Source organism: Aptenodytes forsteri, unplaced genomic scaffold (genome assembly GCF_000699145.1).
Source record: "Aptenodytes forsteri isolate BGI_AS27 unplaced genomic scaffold, ASM69914v1 Scaffold55, whole genome shotgun sequence".
Lineage (NCBI taxonomy): Eukaryota > Metazoa > Chordata > Aves > Sphenisciformes > Spheniscidae > Aptenodytes > Aptenodytes forsteri.
The window spans coordinates 8,856,751-8,873,290 of NW_008796063.1; the positions used below are offsets into that span (position 1 = coordinate 8,856,751).

Genomic DNA, 16,540 nt, shown 5'->3' on the forward strand with positions numbered 1-16,540 from the left:
GGGTGCTGCTGCTGCGGGGGTCCCGGCTCGTACAACCCCCGGATCAGGACGGGCGTACGAGGGAGAAAGCAGCTGGTGGCAGGACCCCATCCCGGGCTGCTGCCCACCCATCGCCGGTGTGCTCAGGAGCCTGACCAAACACCGATGCGCCAACTGCAACAAAAGAGGCGACGAAGCAGGTTTGAGGGTGAATTCTATTGAAAAGAATGAATTTTATTGAAAAGAATGACTGGGTTTAATGGGTACAGACCACTCTCAAAAATACAAGGCTAGAGGGGCTACCAATACGTGTCAAAATCCTCGTTCACCTTAAAGCCAAGCTGGTTCCCCCCAGGGCTGCCGTTCCCCCCTGCCATGGCAGAGGGGACGCAGCAGGACAGGAAAGCCTCGGATGTGAAGAGGGACAGGCAAGACCCACGTCGAATGAAGCAGAGCAGACGGCACACGGAGGTGTTGTGTTTGCCTCTTCAGCAAAGCCTTGCTTCATCCACAGGGGCCCAAGCCCACCCCAGGGGCATCTCCTCAGTGTTTGAAAGGGCAGATGCTCCCTTTCCCCAAAATACAGGAATGGGGACTTTCTCCAGGAGGAGAAATGCTGCAAGAAAAACCCAACCAAACATGAAAAAAAAAAAAAAAAATCACCATTCCCCAAAGCACCAAAAAAGGGTGAGATAAAGGAAGGGGAAAGGGGTCGAACCAAGGAGAGAAGGGAAAAAACAGAAGCTCAACATCAAAACAAAAACCAATCCGAAGTAACCAACTATGGGGAAAAAAAAAAAAATACAATTGTACATCTCAGCTGCAGGGCTGTCAAACCTACAACTGTACATCTCAGCTGCAGGGCTGTCAAACCAAGGGGGTAAGGGTGCTCCCGGAGAGCGTCGGGTGGTTTGCAGAGCAGGATCGAGGAGGGAGACGTGGAGAACATCAATCACTTTATTTTATAAGAGGTGGGGGGGCAGAGTCAAACCGAAGGGTTTGTCCAGCTGGGCCTGGGCTGATTTTCTTGGGGTTCGTTGACTCGGGGAAGGGGATCAGAGTGGTGACAGGGGGAAAAGCGCTTCCCCCAGGAGCGGCTCACAGGAATAGATGGTGTCAAGCAGCCCTGGAGCAGCCCTGTTCCCGGGCAGAGGGTCCCCAGCGCCGCTTCAAACCCCAGGCTGCAGGAGTGGGGAGCAATGAATTTAAGGGGACATCACTCTTCATTGGGTGGGGGACCCTGAACGCTGGAAATGCACCCTGAAATCCAGACGTCCAGGGCATGAATTTCAGGGAAAACATTTTTAAAAGATTCAGTTGAAAAATAGATGCTTTTTTTTTTTTTAAAAAAAGTCTTAGGCCAGGGTGTCATCTTCTAGTGACCCCTTCCCCACCACCCCAAGTTTAGCCAGAAAAATGCTAGCCAATTCACCAAATCTGCTGGCCACATAGACATTCACACATTCATCATTGATTTAAAAATATATAATATATATATAGCTCGCACACATACACAAATATATATTAGAAAAGAAAAAAAATCCCTCTGAAAACTCAATCTATTAAAAAAACAACAAAATCCACAGCCGGTGCGTTTATCCCGTGATCACGTACAGTAGAAGACAGAAATCCCTTTTGCTCCCGTAGCTCCTTGCAGAGTGCTCAGGCTGTGAGAGTGGGGAAACACATCAGGTTTTCACAGTGGATTTGTTAGCGGAGAAGGAACTGCTCCTCCCTCCTCCCACACAGAAGGGCTTTAATTTATAGCAAGTTAGATTAAAACTAGGAAACATGTTACAAAGTCCATTATATATAGACATAAAATGTACAACTGTTGGCAGCCCCCGTGCGAGTCACTGGGGTTTCGATCTCGGCTGACACCTCGGCGGGCAGCTGGAGGGTTCGAAGGCAGTTCGGGACACGAGGGGTGCAAGTACGGCCTCCAAAACGAGCGGGTGTCACAGTGCGAGGTCTTACGTGAGCTCCAGGTTGGAAAGGAGAGGGAAATGGAGTCTTCTCCAGGAGCCAGGGAAGGCAGAGGCAGGGGCGGCGAAAGGCATTAGATGCCCGGAGGGGGGATGCATCCTCCCAGCCCAGGGCTGGAGGGGAGAGAGGCAGCGCCCGGGGACCTGCTTGTCTCTCCATCACCTTGTGCCCATGTGAGGAAGGGAGCACTGGGTGCTGGATGAAGTCCCATGGGCAGGCGTGGGGAGAGCGTGGGTCGCAGCTTGCGTCAAGGTGAGCTCATCGCAAAATGCTTCCCCCCTCCGCTCCCTCCAAGGGAGTGGCGTATCGATTGAGGGAGGGGGACACCCGGTCTGGTGCTGCCTCGAAGGGTCACTACGATGTCGAGCCAGGCATTAAAACAGCCTCTGGTGTGAACAGCGGCATGCCCAGGGAGCCCCACAGCCCCCCAAAAAGCTGCGTAGGCTCCTGGGGGCAGAGAGCCAGGCACAAAGGGAAGGCGAGCGAGACCAGACGCCAGGGAAGGGGCTTTAGGCAGGCAGGGGAGAAGAGTTGGGCAGGCGCAGCAGCAGTTTTTCTCTCTGCTTTTCCCAAGCAGCAAAGAAACACAAACCCCCTGCGCTGTGCACCAGGCTGCTGGGGAGGGGAGATGCCCTCTGGCACCCTCTGCCCCGGCTCAGGCGCCACAGGCACAGTCCTCTCCCAGGAGGGATACACTGGCGTCAGCAGGGAACTCCCGAGCCTTCGGTTCTTTGTGGCTTAGTTGGAAAGGTGTTAGCTTCAAAAGGCTCATCCTGGGGGGATTTCATTTACAGGGCAAAGAGAAAAGAGATTGTGAGGCCGGATGGGGCCAGAGATGCCCACGGGTTGGGGAAGTGCGATTTGTGCAAACCACCGTTAACTCGAGTCCTCATTCGCCCTTCTGCGGGGAAGCCGGGGTGGAGGGGACTGCACGAAGCTGTGAGGTTTGAGTTAGGAGTCCTCCCCGAGGATCTCTGTCACGAAGGAGGCCATGTCAGTCTCTTTGGTGTCGTGCAAGGTAAAGAAAGGGTGTTCCTGCCAACAAGATCAAAGACAACATCAGCTGACACCCAAGGACAGACAAGCCCAAGAGCAGTCCCTGGGGCATGTCACGCAGCTGGCGAGGTGCTGGGGGAGAGGCGGACACCAGCCTCCTCCCCAGGCTCCCACGGACGCCATCCTTTAGCTTAAAGATTAACTAACGCTTTCAGGTTTGGCGTTTCTAGGTTCAACCCCAGCGGGACAGCCCACCTTGGCAGCTGTACTACCATCATTTGAGGTCTAAACTCACCAAGAGCAGATAGAACAGAGGTAGAAAACACCTAGAAACCCTGACCTTAACACCCGTGAAATCAACACACCCATCCCGCTCTGTGCCTGAAAAATCACCCACACGCCCTGTTGTCCCATTTCCTAGGACCTGCTGGACCATGCATTTGACTTTTGAAACGCACTGCGATAAAGACCAGCAGAAATGGCTTCGCACTTACCATAAGTTCTAAATAGTTCATTCGCTCAGCGGGGTTCTTCCTTAAGCTGGAAGACAAAAAATGGGAGAGAAAGGCTGTAGGATTTTTTTTTTTTTTTGGTTTTTTAACTAACGCTTTCAGGTTTGGCGTTTCTAGGTTCAACCCCAGCGGGACAGCCCACCTTGGCAGCTGTACTACCATCATTTGAGGTCTAAACTCACCAAGAGCAGATAGAACAGAGGTAGAAAACACCTAGAAACCCTGACCTTAACACCCGTGAAATCAACACACCCATCCCGCTCTGTGCCTGAAAAATCACCCACACGCCCTGTTGTCCCATTTCCTAGGACCTGCTGGACCATGCATTTGACTTTTGAAACGCACTGCGATAAAGACCAGCAGAAATGGCTTCGCACTTACCATAAGTTCTAAATAGTTCATTCGCTCAGCGGGGTTCTTCCTTAAGCTGGAAGACAAAAAATGGGAGAGAAAGGCTGTAGGATTTTTTTTTTTTTGCTGTATGTGGTCTATCACAAGGGATCTCCCCTTCCCAACCAACGTGACATCCTTCTCATGGGCAGCACCCATTCCTCTCCCTCCTCGGCCAGCAGGTTTGAACCACCAGCAAAGCAGCCAGGCAGGTAACTGGGAAAGGCCAACTCATGGTGTTTTGCCACAAAATACGCAAGCCAAGCAGCTCGCTGCAGTCTGCTCCATACAGCCTCGCTTGTCCGCACAGACCAGAACAAACAGGGAGGAGAGGAGATGGCTTCTCACCATCTATAGGGTGGGCAGATCACCTCAAGACTCGTTCGAGCCTTGCCTCGGTGGGCTCACCCCTGCCTGGCAGCTCCAAGCAGCACACAGGGAGCAGAGGGACACCCCGAGGGGAGCAGCTACTGTACTTAGCACCCACAAAACCATAAATCAGCTTTCACCCAGAGGCACCCAGATGCTGCCAGGGGTTCGTTCTCATTTCGTTGCCGCTTTGCAGGAACCACCAAAATTTCAGCAGCAATGACAGCAAAAGGAGAAGAGAAACCTCTGTGCCTTCCAACCAGCCTGGGTGAGTCAGGCCGAGAGCAAAACCAGTCTGGGCAGCGCTTCCTGCCGCGGCCGAGCACCAGCCTCCGTACGGTGAGGTGGGGGGAAATGGGCTCCAAAAGGACGACAAACCCAGCCCCACACTTTGCTCCAACCCCCACAGACCAGAGCTCCTCTTCAGTCAGGCTGGGAGAAGCCAACAGTCCCTGCCGGAGACTCACCACTGCGCCGTAAAGTCCACAAACTCCTTGGAGAAGCGATCGGCGGGCAGCTGGGGCGAAGGCTCCTCCACCACTTGCTTGAGCTGCTGGAAGGGGGTCCCCCAGGACTCGTACGGGAAGCGAAGAATGGCCAGTTCGATCTGAAGATGGAGACAGGCTGACATGAGACACCAGGACGAGCGCAACCCCACGCAGCCTGCCTACCTCAGCCTCTGCAGCCAGCTCAGATTCAAAATGAAAAAGCTCTTTCCTTACAAACTATTTTCAATTTGGGTCATACCACTTTGTATTTAAAAAAAAAAAAAAAAGACCCAGAGGAAAAATACTTCCTTTTGAGGCTCACTCAGCATATTAATGCATTTACAGGAAGCCACCAAAGATATGTAAAATGGGATTATTTAAACAGATAATAACAGCACGCCATTTCTGCACCAGCTTCCGAAGTGCTTTGCTCTCCATAAGCCAGCCTCTGGGTTTCAGACTAGTACTGTATGAGCTAGACACAAAAAAAAAATCCACAAACCCAAGAAAAACTAAGTGCTAGAACATCACTTAGGAAGATCTTTGCCAAACCACCTCCATTACCGGGTCCTTCCTACAAGTCACCTCTGCTCTGTCACCCATTCAAGCAGGAAAAAGCCCGTCACAGCTCTTGGGCAGTCGCCTCATGCCAAGGGTTGGCTCCCAACTCGAGACAGGCAGCAGAACCTCCAGACCTGCCTGGCAGGGCGGGACGGGACGGGACGGGAGGAATGAGAAACCTGAAAGGACGCAGGGCAGAGCCAGGGACCCCCGCCTGCCTCTGGCTCAGGCCTGGGGAGCTCAGCTCCTGCTGCTGGAAAACTGAATGAAACCAACAGCCCAGAAAGGCATGGATTAGCCCTGCAACTCAATGGCCCTCAAACCGGGCGGTCTGAAATCAATCAAACCCCTTCAGAAATTAAAAAAACAGGAAGCCAGCCCAGGAGGAAGACGTTAGAGGGAATCAGACAGGTCGGGGCTCCATTCAACTGCAGGCTGGCAGGCTTTCAGCAAGGTCCCCTCTCCCATCCAGCTTTGGAAAGGCTGAGAGATTTCGTCATTCACGCAATCTCCCATCCCACAGCTTCCTGCATTTTGGGAGGAAAGCCGGAGCTGATTACATTTCCAGCCAGCCAGCCCAGCTCTGCTCTGCACTGGCATGGGGACACCAAGGAGAGGGGCTTGGGTTTGGCACTGCGGACAAAACTAGCTGGGGAAGAGGGAATATTTGCCAAGAGGTCTGTGCAGCGCACACAAACGCAGGGATGCAGCGTCCAAAACAAGTCACAGCTAACAGGGCACAGGAAAAATTCCTGAAAATAATCTACCCGCAGAGAGACAGTCTCCTGGAAAGCGAGAGACATGTTCCCAGGTGGCATCCCCTTCGAGCCAACAGCTGGGATTTCCTTTGTCCTCTGGCGCCAGAAGATTTCAGCTGCTTTCTGCAAGATCCGTTCCTTGCAGGAGGTAGATAAACCATCCTGAGCAGCTGATGGGATTTTGGAACTGAAAGTATTTCCCCTTCCTGTTGGCTGCTCTGAGCTACCCTTGAGGCAGGACTTGCTGCAAACCATGCACAGCACCCCTTGCTGCAGCAGGGCAGGCTAACTCGCCCCGGTCCTCCTGCAAGGCTTTGCTAACACGGGAGGGGAGTGCACGAGGAAGGCTGTGACCCAGCTGCAGCAAACCCTGCTCCACTGACTGCCTCTCCAGCCCGCGCACGGGGAACCGCAGAGCAATTAAAAGCCAGACTCTTGGATGCCCAGCTAAGCCCACTGTCATCCAGATATTGCTCCCTGGGAGCCTGCCATCCACACCAACAGAGTTCAGAGCTAACTGGAGCTATTTGGAGCTGGCATTGTACGCAAGTAGCTCTGTGAAACCAAGCGGAGGGGTACAAGGGAACCACGTGGGGATAACAGGCCTTTATGTATCCCCCAGGATCCAGCAGGAACATGCAAGAAAGGAGAGGAGGGAAGAGAAGGGGCAGAAGACGGATTATCTCCTGGCAAGCTTGCCAGCCGACTTGGCAAGAGCTGCAGCAGCGATGGCAATGCTGGCTGCACGCCCCGGCTCACAGCTACCTTGCCCCGGAGTGAGATACCCCTGTGTGCACAGGGCAGCAGCACCACCCTGTGCCCTGGGTAATTCATCTCATGCCCTGAGCTATCACAATCAGAATTTAGCCCCATTTGGTGGGCATCCACCCAGGGTTGAAGCCACCAGATACCACCGCTCACGGCAGGGTTAGAGCCCCGCCGGTACAGACCCCGTCCCAACCCCAGGGCTGCAGGGTGCCAGTCCAAGCCCTCAGTGTTACCATTGTGATCCCCAGACTCCAGACGTCCGACTTCACGTTGTAGCCCTTCTGGTTCAGCTCAGGGTTTATTCTTTCCGGCTGTAACAGCAAAACGGAAGATATTACAACTCTATCTCGTTTTCCCAGTGCAAACCCCACAGAGCAAATCTCTGGCTCAAAACCCAGGTTGGGTGGATTCCCCCAGCTCATGTCCCCATGGAGGCACAGTCTGAGGTTAAATCTAGCACTGATTGCTCCACACAATCCACATAAACTCTCCCCTCCAGCTCCTGAGTGAGACTTGTACTATTCCTGCAGCATGATCCCTGCCTCAGGAGCACAAGCTACCCACACAGATGCCACGGACGGCAAAGGGAAATTCATACTGACTTGAGAGGATGAAATTAAATGATCCTGCCAAGAAAAGCCTCAGCATTTTCTAGCCAACAAGGAGCAGCCCTTCCAACCACCACAACCAGCACCAGCCAGTCTTTTACCCTTCTGCAAATGGAAGGTGGCAGAGGAAGAATCTGCTGCGGGATTAACACACAGCAGGGCTTACGGGGAGGGTAATCCCATCCTTGGAGGACTCTGCTGAGTCAGGAAGCCCAGAGCACTCTGAAGTGGTTTCTATCTCAGGACAGAGGTGAACCAAGACTGATTTCTAAGCAGCAGCCTCTTCGAGTAAAGGCTGCCGGCTCCAGCCCGACAGGAGCACACTTACAGCCATGTACGGTTTGCAGCCGGCATCCATGGTCTTCGCAACCGAGTCCACCAAGTAGCCGCTGATCCCAAAATCGCACATTTTCACATGTCCTTCCTTGTTGATCAGCACATTGGAAGGTTTCACGTCTAAGAGAGAGAACACGAGAGGGCAGATTGGGCATTTGCAGAGGTATCACAGAGCCTGAGACAAGACAGGGAACCCCCACCAACCTGGGAGGGGAGCAGGCAGGCCCTAACACAAGGGAAGGGAGACAAAACCCCACCAGTCTCATTTCAATAAAAGCTGTTCACAAGTAAAACTATAACCATGCCCCTCCAGGCAGAACACACCTCCTCTCTAACGAGGCAGGTCAAAAGGTTGAAATAAGATGTTGAGGAGTTAATGCCCAGCTCCTTAGGAGAGATTTATGTGCCCAACATAGCCTTAAAAGCTCAACTCTACCAAGTTCTCAGGACAGCTTGTCTCATGCCCATCATGATCTGTCCACAACTACACAAGGAACTATACCAGGATGAAGAACAGGACCTGAGTGAGTGTTACAACTCCCATCTGTGATTTGCAAGGTCTCCTTCAGCCCTCACCTTGCTAGAACTACCCAGCCAGGAAGGCTAGGGGATTTTGTCCCCAAGAGCTGCCTTCAATGTATCTCTGTGCTCAAAGAGAGCTAGAGATGCCCATAAAAATACAGGTAGTGAGGAATTCAGTTATTATATTCAACCCTTCATCTGGAAAGGAGGATGAGAACAACATCATGCAAGCAGATGTATGAAGGATACTTCTCAGGAATAGGCCTCGGGCATCTAGATCTGTCCACAATGGTTCCAAGTACCATTAGACCCCACCGTAGGCATCCCAGAGGCACACACCACACATCTCCTCGGAAAGAGTCCTCACACAACTTATTTCAAGGCTAGATCTCCAGCCACATCACGTTAACCCCACTCAGCACCTACCTCTATGGATTACAGACAGTTTACTGTGCAGATGCTCCAGAGCTCGTACAATCTGGGAACAAACACAGTGAAAGAGTATCCGTTAATCACACACAGCACCAGCCTTCCACTGCAAACACACCACCCATTTCCACACGCTGTGGACTCGAACAGAGACCTCCAATGGGCTCAGGGGATGCACAAAACCATGTAAAAACCCAAGAGGCACTCACAGACACGGCCATTTTCCCCAGAATGTCTTCGGGGATGGTTTTCTTCTTCTCCAGCACTTTCTTGTAGAATTTATCTAGGGAGGTGTCCATTAGCTCCATGCAGATCCACACATCGCCCTGTGGACAGAGAAAAAGCAGTTGAGAGGGAATTCCCTGAAAATCCCCGGGAGCTGAAGGGAGAGGTGGGGACGAATGGACAAACAGACACTGCCCCTTCCACACAGGGCAAGCCAAGGTCCCTGCCGCGCAGCCACTGTTGGCCACACCACCAGCACACAGGCTCCGCACTGGATAGTGATGGGCACAGATGTCCCGGTACCACCAAAACCACCTGCGATGGCTCCCTTAGAGGGTCTACCCCAAAGCCGGTCCGGGCCATGGACAACATGCTTCGGCACCTGCCATGCAAGTGAGGAACGGAACCTGCTCAACACTGTCTGACGGAGACAAGCCTTTGACTTTAAGTCATGGCAGCATCTCAAACAGCCCAGATGGGCTGAAGAAAGCAGAGGTGGTTTGGGACAGTTTAGCGCCTTCAGCACAATCGCAGGGGCCCGTGCCATGCAGCCCACCAGCCATCCACCAGCTCAGTACCTCGCGGAAGAGGGCTCCATAGAAGGTAACAGTGTAGAAGCAGTCAACTGTCCTCATGGAGATGTCCAAGTCCATCAATAACCTCTTCTGCTCCTGAGTGTTCACAGTCGCTCGAATCCTCTGAGACAAATATGAAAGAAGAGGGGTTTGATGTAGGTGGGATAACACCAATATCCCTCAGGCTGATTCAGAGGGCCTGCAGTTCTGAGGCCAGAGCAAGTGTTTTGGGCTTATTTTGCACCCAGTAGAACCCCGGGAGATGCCCAGATTCCCTCTTCCAGACAGCACCTTAATGAATGACAAACCTTTGGCGAGCTCTTCAGCGGATGCAGGATCAGGCCAGCAGCCTGGACAGGCACTCTGACATCCAAACCTTGCACTATCTAACTGCAGGCACCAAGACTGGCTTTCAGAGCCTGCTGATCAACCCCACAGTGTCCAGCTGGTATCAGCCAGACCCTCCAACAGCCAAGCCACACTGGGGATACGAGGCTGCCAAACCGAGAACAAGCCTGTCCCCATTTTGCTGCGACCAGTGGAGTTCAGCAGAGTCTCTCCGCTCCCTTGGAGCTGCACGTCCCAACCTCCATCTCCCTCAGCAAGCAGCTGTCCTCACCTTCACAGCCATGATGGTGCCGCTCTGCGCATGCTGGACTTTCTCCACCACGCCGTAGGCCCCACGGCCCAGCTCCGAAATTGCCACCAGGTCATCAGCTTCCACCTCGAAGTTCTTAAAGAAGAGAGACAAAAATCAGACACAGGCACGCGTATCACCAGGGACATCAGCAGAGGTCCAATGCTTGCAGCTTGTTCATGCAGAGCACTTCCAAATGATGGTACCTACAGGGCTCCAACAGTTCCTATATGTACCAGGGGCACCACACTTAGAGAAGATGAATATGTTTTTTGCTCTGTTGAACCAGAGCCCAAACCCTCTCACCCCGTACTCACCAGGGCTCATTTAACTCCCCCTCTGCAGCTAGAGATCAGGACTTTCATCCTTTAAGCCAGGGCATGCTGCCACTGGAAAGGACACCAAAGGTTGGTGCCTCTCTGCCTGCTTGGGATTACCCACACAAGGGTATTTCTGCGGTTGCTGAACTACTTGCAGGATTTTAGCAGCGCCCGTGCCAACATGGGCAGCAGTCAGGAGCCTCTGCCACAGCTCCAAATCCCCGTGCGCAGCCAGGGATCCCCACCTCGCCCCACATCCCAAGAGATCATCAGTCACAAACACACCTATGTGTCTAATAACACCTCCGCCTGTGCAAAGCCTCTCTTAGATGGGATGGTGCATGCAGCAACCCAGCAACTCAATTCCTAATTATCAGGGAGTTCAAATGCGTTTTACCTGCTTTTGATACTTTCTCCCACCATCAGAAAGCAGCCGGCAAGGTAAAATGTGAGTTAGCACCAATGAAGGAGCTCAGGCGAGTGCAACTACATAAGTCTCGCTTCAAGGTGGAAAAAACCCATTGCCAGTGCTCAGACAAGTGAGTGCCCCACACAGCAGGGAGCCAGCGAGCTCCTGCGCAACCCACAGACAAGTTTCCCTAAAGACATGTTACCCTGTAATTGCCTGCTCTGCTGGGCAGGGCACAAACTGTTTGAGTGAGACAGGGGCTATTTTTGGACTCTGCGTTCATCTCTCCTGATAAGTCACAGGCCTTCTTTTAGCCAGGCTTTATCCAGCCTCCAGTTTTCCTCCGGTCTCAAGGAACAAAAATATAATACCAGGATGCCAAATTGCCCCAGTAGCCACAAAGGCAACGAGGGTGGGAAACATCCACAGCACAGCGCCGGATACCGTGCCTGCGAGCTACGCCCAGAGTGGAGAGGAAACAGCCTTTGGCATTAAGGAGCCAAGCTGGGAGATGTGGCTGCTGGGCTCCTGGCCAGCAAGCGCCCCTCGGTGCTGGCCACGGCACGGCCAGCAACGACCAGGTCCGATAGACCTTCCCGCCAGCCCTGGCTCCATTTATTTGAGCCAGAAGTGCCTGGCAGGCGGCTGAGGCAGGGAGCAAGAGAGGTCTGTGCTTGAGCTCAGCACTGAGCTATGCACTGCCCAGCACAGGAAGGTGCCGGCCCTTTCCTGGGCAGGACGGTGGATCCAGAAATGAGGACCGCGGGGCTAATGGGGATGCATCCAACCCCCCACCCTGCCGCCCCAGGCAGCTGGCAGAGGAGCGGTGCAGGCTCGCAGCTCCTGCAGGGACCTCCAGGAAGGATCTGGTGGTGCTTTTCAGGACACGTGTTCTGCACTTGTTCCAGGTTATTGTTTTGTGGTTTTTTTCCCTGGCATTTACCCTAAGGCTTCCCCAGAAGCTGGCGGTTCCCAGCACGCTCCAGGAACCAGCATTGCCCTGCCCAGGAACAGAGGCGATGCACCAACAGAGCCGGCGCTCCCCTCCCCAGCATCGCTCACCCCGTGCCCTGGGGGGTTGGAGCCGGTAGCGGGGACGCAGGGCATCACCTGCACGGATCCGATGGACCCGAGGTCGTCACCCACCCCGTGGCCCAAAGCTGGCTTTCTGCCCAAGCCCTCTTCCTCCATCCCACATTGTGTTACTCCAAAAATACCCAGACCAGACCCCTCCTGCAAACACCAGTGCAGGCAGAGCAGGGAAGGAAGCGAGTCTAGAGAGCTTTCCCCAAGCTACAGCACTCTCCCGTTTCACATGCCATGCCCAGGCTGTAAAGTGAGCATCTGTCCCCGAGCTATTAATACACACGACACAATGGCCAGAAAATGACACAGGCAGCAGGGTTGTCCCCTGGACCCAGCCAAAGCTTCCTCTCCTCTCCCATCTGTCCCCTAACCCTAAAACCTTGCACCAAGGCTGAGGGGCCCAGATCCCATCAGCTGAGCCACCTCCCAGCCTGGAAGGTAAGCAGCTAGATATAGGGCTGATCCGATGCATGGTATTTTTAGCTCATTTGCAAAGCCTTCTGCAGCCCAGGAGAGCCCGTAACAAGAGAATGAAATAAAAGAGAGACAGTGGCTATTTCTAGCAGTGTTTTTCACCAGGTCACTAGGAAAGGCTTTGGAGAGCCAGAGAGAAGCTTCGTGCCCAGCTTCTCCTGGGCCACGGGCAGTAACGCAGCCCTGTGGGTCAGCAGGACAGAGAGGACTCTGTTTGGGACAGCCAGGGAGCGCGGTGAGGCCACGCTGATTTAGGGTGGATGGGCTGGGTCCATGCATTCAGACCGAGGTGGCCAGTGGGGCTGTCAAGGGACCACTGTGATCTCCCACTACAGACAAAACAGCACACCCAGCCTTTGACACCCACCTGCCTTGCAGGGACTGCCCGCAGGCAGGAGAGACCAGCCAGCGAGCACACGGGCTCAGAGACGAGCCATCTTGCAGGCAGGGTGACATGTTCAGCTCCCCAACAGTCACTGCTCTAAATACACACAGACACCCCATTGCTCCACAGGGCAAAGGTCCTGCTGTGGGATGTCTCGTCCCTGCAAAAATGCATGCCATGAAACTGCATCAGGACGGCACTGTCCTTCTCATGGGGTGCTCTGAAATCTCAAGATCCGATTTAACAGGTTGTCAGGCATGATTCATAAAACTCCCCATACAAGGGGCAAACAAAATTGGAAGCAAGCAAAAAAGAAACCACATTGACACGTACTTTATCTCCGATGGTAATGAACGCTCTGGAGTCCAAGTTCCTCGGGGGCCTGCAAGGAGAGAGAGAGAGAGAGAGAGAGAGAGTGTGAACTCCTGGGGAAAGTGCAGCTTTCACTCACAGGAAGAAAAAAGCAAGAGACAGCAGAAAAGTGCAGGCGAGGGGAAGAGTTGCTCTGTCTTTCAGAGACCCCTAATTCTATCTACAGGTGAGATGTGGCAAGAAGAGGGGACACGCTGCAGCTAGCAGGAGGTAGGCCGGGGGCCTGCAAGGAGAGAGAGAGAGAGAGAGAGAGAGAGAGTCAGCAAAAAGCCCAGCTTCGTTAACCCTCTTGGCCAGAGCCAGGTTTCAAGATCCTTTGAGCACTTTCAGCCGCTGCTTTCCACTGTGTCTTATTGTCATGGGTTCAAACCAGCCCCCTCCAAACACTCACAAATGCTTTAATTGTGCCAGTAACACCTCAGCCCACACCCATGAGGCACTTGCTGCACGCAGTCAGCGAGAACCCCAGAGTGTCAGCTAGGTGAAACATGCATCAAACCAACAAGCTACAAAACCATCCCTGCTCAAGAGCCTGAGGAACCGAGACCGACGGGATGAGACGTTTCTGTGGCAGAGCAGCTCAGCTGTCATGTTTTGACAGGCAGGTGTTGTAACAGGACAGCCACGTAGCCCAAAACGCCGAGGGAACAACAGGTAATTCCTCACCCGTGAGTCATTTGTGTACACTCGCAGGCCTGTTTCAGGCAGTGTGGCAGGCAGAGCAGGCAGCACTTCAGTGTCACACGTTGCACAACACTGTGCAGGCGAAAGTCTTCCTTTATGGCTTTTTTCCTCATTGCTGCTCACTTCCCATTACGGGCAGCACGGTACTTTTAGAGCCGACACGAGTGTTTTGTCCCTCGTGCCTCGCTTCTCTGCTCTCCCCATCCCCTGGGACCTTCTAAGAGTGGAGATCGCCCAACTGGTTTAGCCTCCCAATTCCCATCAGAGCAATACAGCAACCTCCAGCTTCAAGGAAGTACTTCAGGCTCACAGCAAAAGCCTTGCACTGCGCAAATATTTGCACTGCAGCTTGAAAAGCACAGAGAAAAGGAGTCGCGGATAACTTGCACCAGCTTTTACACGAGTGCTCTGGGCATGCAAGCGCCCTGCAAACTCCGGCATGACACTTTCTCCAGAGGAAATTCAAACACCGATAGGAGCAGAGGCAGATGCACCCATGGGAGAAGGAGGTGGCTGTTGCATGCAGGGTGCATGCTAGGCTGCACAGCATTAATGGGCAGTTCCCCTGGCTCCCCCTCCGGCAGATCTGCCCTATCTACCTGGGGTTTTCAGTAGCGATATTTCCCCTTCGGCGATTTCACTGCTCTCCTGGAGTTGGGAGGCTCTCTAGAAAGGGTTTCTGGAGCAAACAAGGCTCAGCGGTGGAGGCGCAGCCCAAGGTGTTTTGGAAGAGCACCATGGAAGAGGAATTTTAGCCGTCTGTTCTTTGTCAAACCAAGCGCCACTACCTTGGGCTCTCCCCCACAGCATAACAAGCATCAGCCACACAAAGCACGCAGGGCAGAGAGAAATTCCAGTGCCTTGAGATACTGCTGGCCACTGGCCCCCGGCACCAAGCAGCACAACAACGTAAGATGTCTGTGTCCTCCTCCCACCAAGGCGAGGAGCTGCAAACAACTCAAACTAGCCCTGACGCACAGGTCAGGGGGAGGATGCCCTGCCGTGCGGAGCATCACCCAACCCTCTCCCCCCTGCTCCTGCCGTGGTCCAGCTGCCACCACCTCTTCTCTTCCCCTGCACTAAAAACCTTCCCCTCTTCCCTCGGACAGATTTGCTCTCTCCACCACGTCTTTGCCCTTTGGCACCGGCACAGCCGTGGCAGAAAGACTGGAGAGTCTCCCAGCCTTTGCCTTTCAGCCATTTCAAATCAAACAGGCACCTCCCAGAGAGACACACACGGTGCATGTGTCTGCACGCACATGTGCGGATGTGTGTAATTCCTTCTCATCACCCGCTAGCCAGAGCTTAAGATAGAAAAATTAACTATGCTGATTTTGTGAAGTCGTCGTGGGCCATTCCCCTTGAGGCGGCGCTGAATCCAGCTCCAGAGAACCGCCGGCTGGCTTTAAGCAGGAGAGACACTTACGTTGTGTTGGCAACGGGCTGTTTGATGGGGATACATGTTATCCTCAGTTCCCGTGTCTTCTTGCTTTTCACTGGAAGAGAAGATGCACACATGAGCAACTGGCATTTCTACTTTTCTTCCTTCAAGCATCCTCTTGCCTGCAGCCACCAGGTAGGGAAGGCAGGGCCTGGATCCCCTATGCTGTGCAGCTACGGCAAGATAAGGAGGTCACAGTGCTCAGGACCATTTGCCCAAAGTTTCAGGGAAGAGCCAGAAGCACAAGTGGGTCTCTGACCCTGTCAAGCACTTGCCTGCAGAAATACCCAGCGGAACATTGACAGATACCATTTTCCAAGTCTCACAGCCAAGCACTGCCTTGCAGTGCTCCTCATACACCCCAAAAGTGCTCTTTACCCTTCATGGCCATTAACAGTCCCCTCTCTTTGGGGATTTTAATTGCTGATGTTCAGGAGATGGGTTAAAGCTACGATTTCTGCTGGGCACTTACCCGGTTTGTGCGGCTCCAAGGATCCTTTGGAATCTGAAAGAGAGAAGGGAGACGCCAGCTCAGCCTTCATGCTCCAGACCCGCCGGGTACCAACCCTGTATCCCTCACGGTCCCACGCACGGCCCAAGGAGAGCCCTCCCGGCTGGGCTGCAGGCAGAGGGAGGCAGACGGGCTGCCGGAGCCCAGCCCAGCAAAGCCTGGCCCGATCCCCGTTTCTCCAGCCACAAGAGGTCCCCACGCCATTAGTGATGCACAGGGCTCCCGAAAACTCTCCCTGTCCGGATCGTCCTTGCCCCACAGCCCTCCGGCCCCCACCCAGGCTTTCTGGGGAAGAGCCAGACCCGTTCTGCAGCACAGGTCGGATCTGGCACGGAGGGCGACGGCCATCAGACCTCAAGCGAAACCAAGGAGTTAGCCCCAGCAGGAGAGGGGACACCCCACACGCAACGAGGGGAAACCAGGGCAAAACCAGACAGGAGCTGACTGAAAAAGCCAGTAGCGAACCGGCCACAAACGCAGGCTTGCAGAGGCTGAGACCCCGCCAGACAAGGCCCGACCTCATCAGGGGTGACTGGCGAGAGGATGCTCTCTTCCCTCTCCTCCCCAACTCCAAACAGCACTGAGATAACATAACCTACTGCTGCAGAGGGAAACGGGGTTCAGGCAGGTCCAGGGCAGGCCAAGCACTTGCAGATGAAACTACAGGGACAAGAGATAACCAGCATGGGGGGGGGGGGGGCGGCGGGCCGGAAAGGGGA

General features: G+C 53.8%; 1 protein-coding gene across 2 annotated transcripts in view; it reads right to left on the minus strand.

Annotated features, from left to right (window-relative positions):
- Window positions 1–176: 176 nt before the first annotated feature.
- MAP2K3 (mitogen-activated protein kinase kinase 3) overlaps window positions 177–16,540 on the minus strand; it is a 22,572-nt gene continuing 6,208 nt past the window's right edge. The window contains exons 2-14 of one of the 2 annotated variants that reach the window (XM_009286427.2): window positions 15,783–15,815; window positions 15,296–15,365; window positions 13,147–13,195; window positions 10,122–10,235; window positions 9,506–9,625; window positions 8,912–9,028; window positions 8,700–8,751; window positions 7,744–7,871; window positions 7,041–7,118; window positions 4,700–4,839; window positions 3,456–3,501; window positions 853–3,000; window positions 177–816 (exon numbers count right to left, since the gene is read on the minus strand). In XM_009286427.2, coding sequence (XP_009284702.1) covers window positions 2,917–3,000; window positions 3,456–3,501; window positions 4,700–4,839; window positions 7,041–7,118; window positions 7,744–7,871; window positions 8,700–8,751; window positions 8,912–9,028; window positions 9,506–9,625; window positions 10,122–10,235; window positions 13,147–13,195; window positions 15,296–15,365; window positions 15,783–15,815 — 1,031 coding nt within the window. In that variant the 3' untranslated portion in view covers window positions 177–816; window positions 853–2,916. Of the gene's footprint in view, window positions 817–852; window positions 3,001–3,455; window positions 3,502–3,854; window positions 3,901–4,699; window positions 4,840–7,040; window positions 7,119–7,743; window positions 7,872–8,699; window positions 8,752–8,911; window positions 9,029–9,505; window positions 9,626–10,121; window positions 10,236–13,146; window positions 13,196–15,295; window positions 15,366–15,782; window positions 15,816–16,540 lie in introns of both variants that reach the window. The other variant, XM_009286426.2, reaches the window with a different exon arrangement.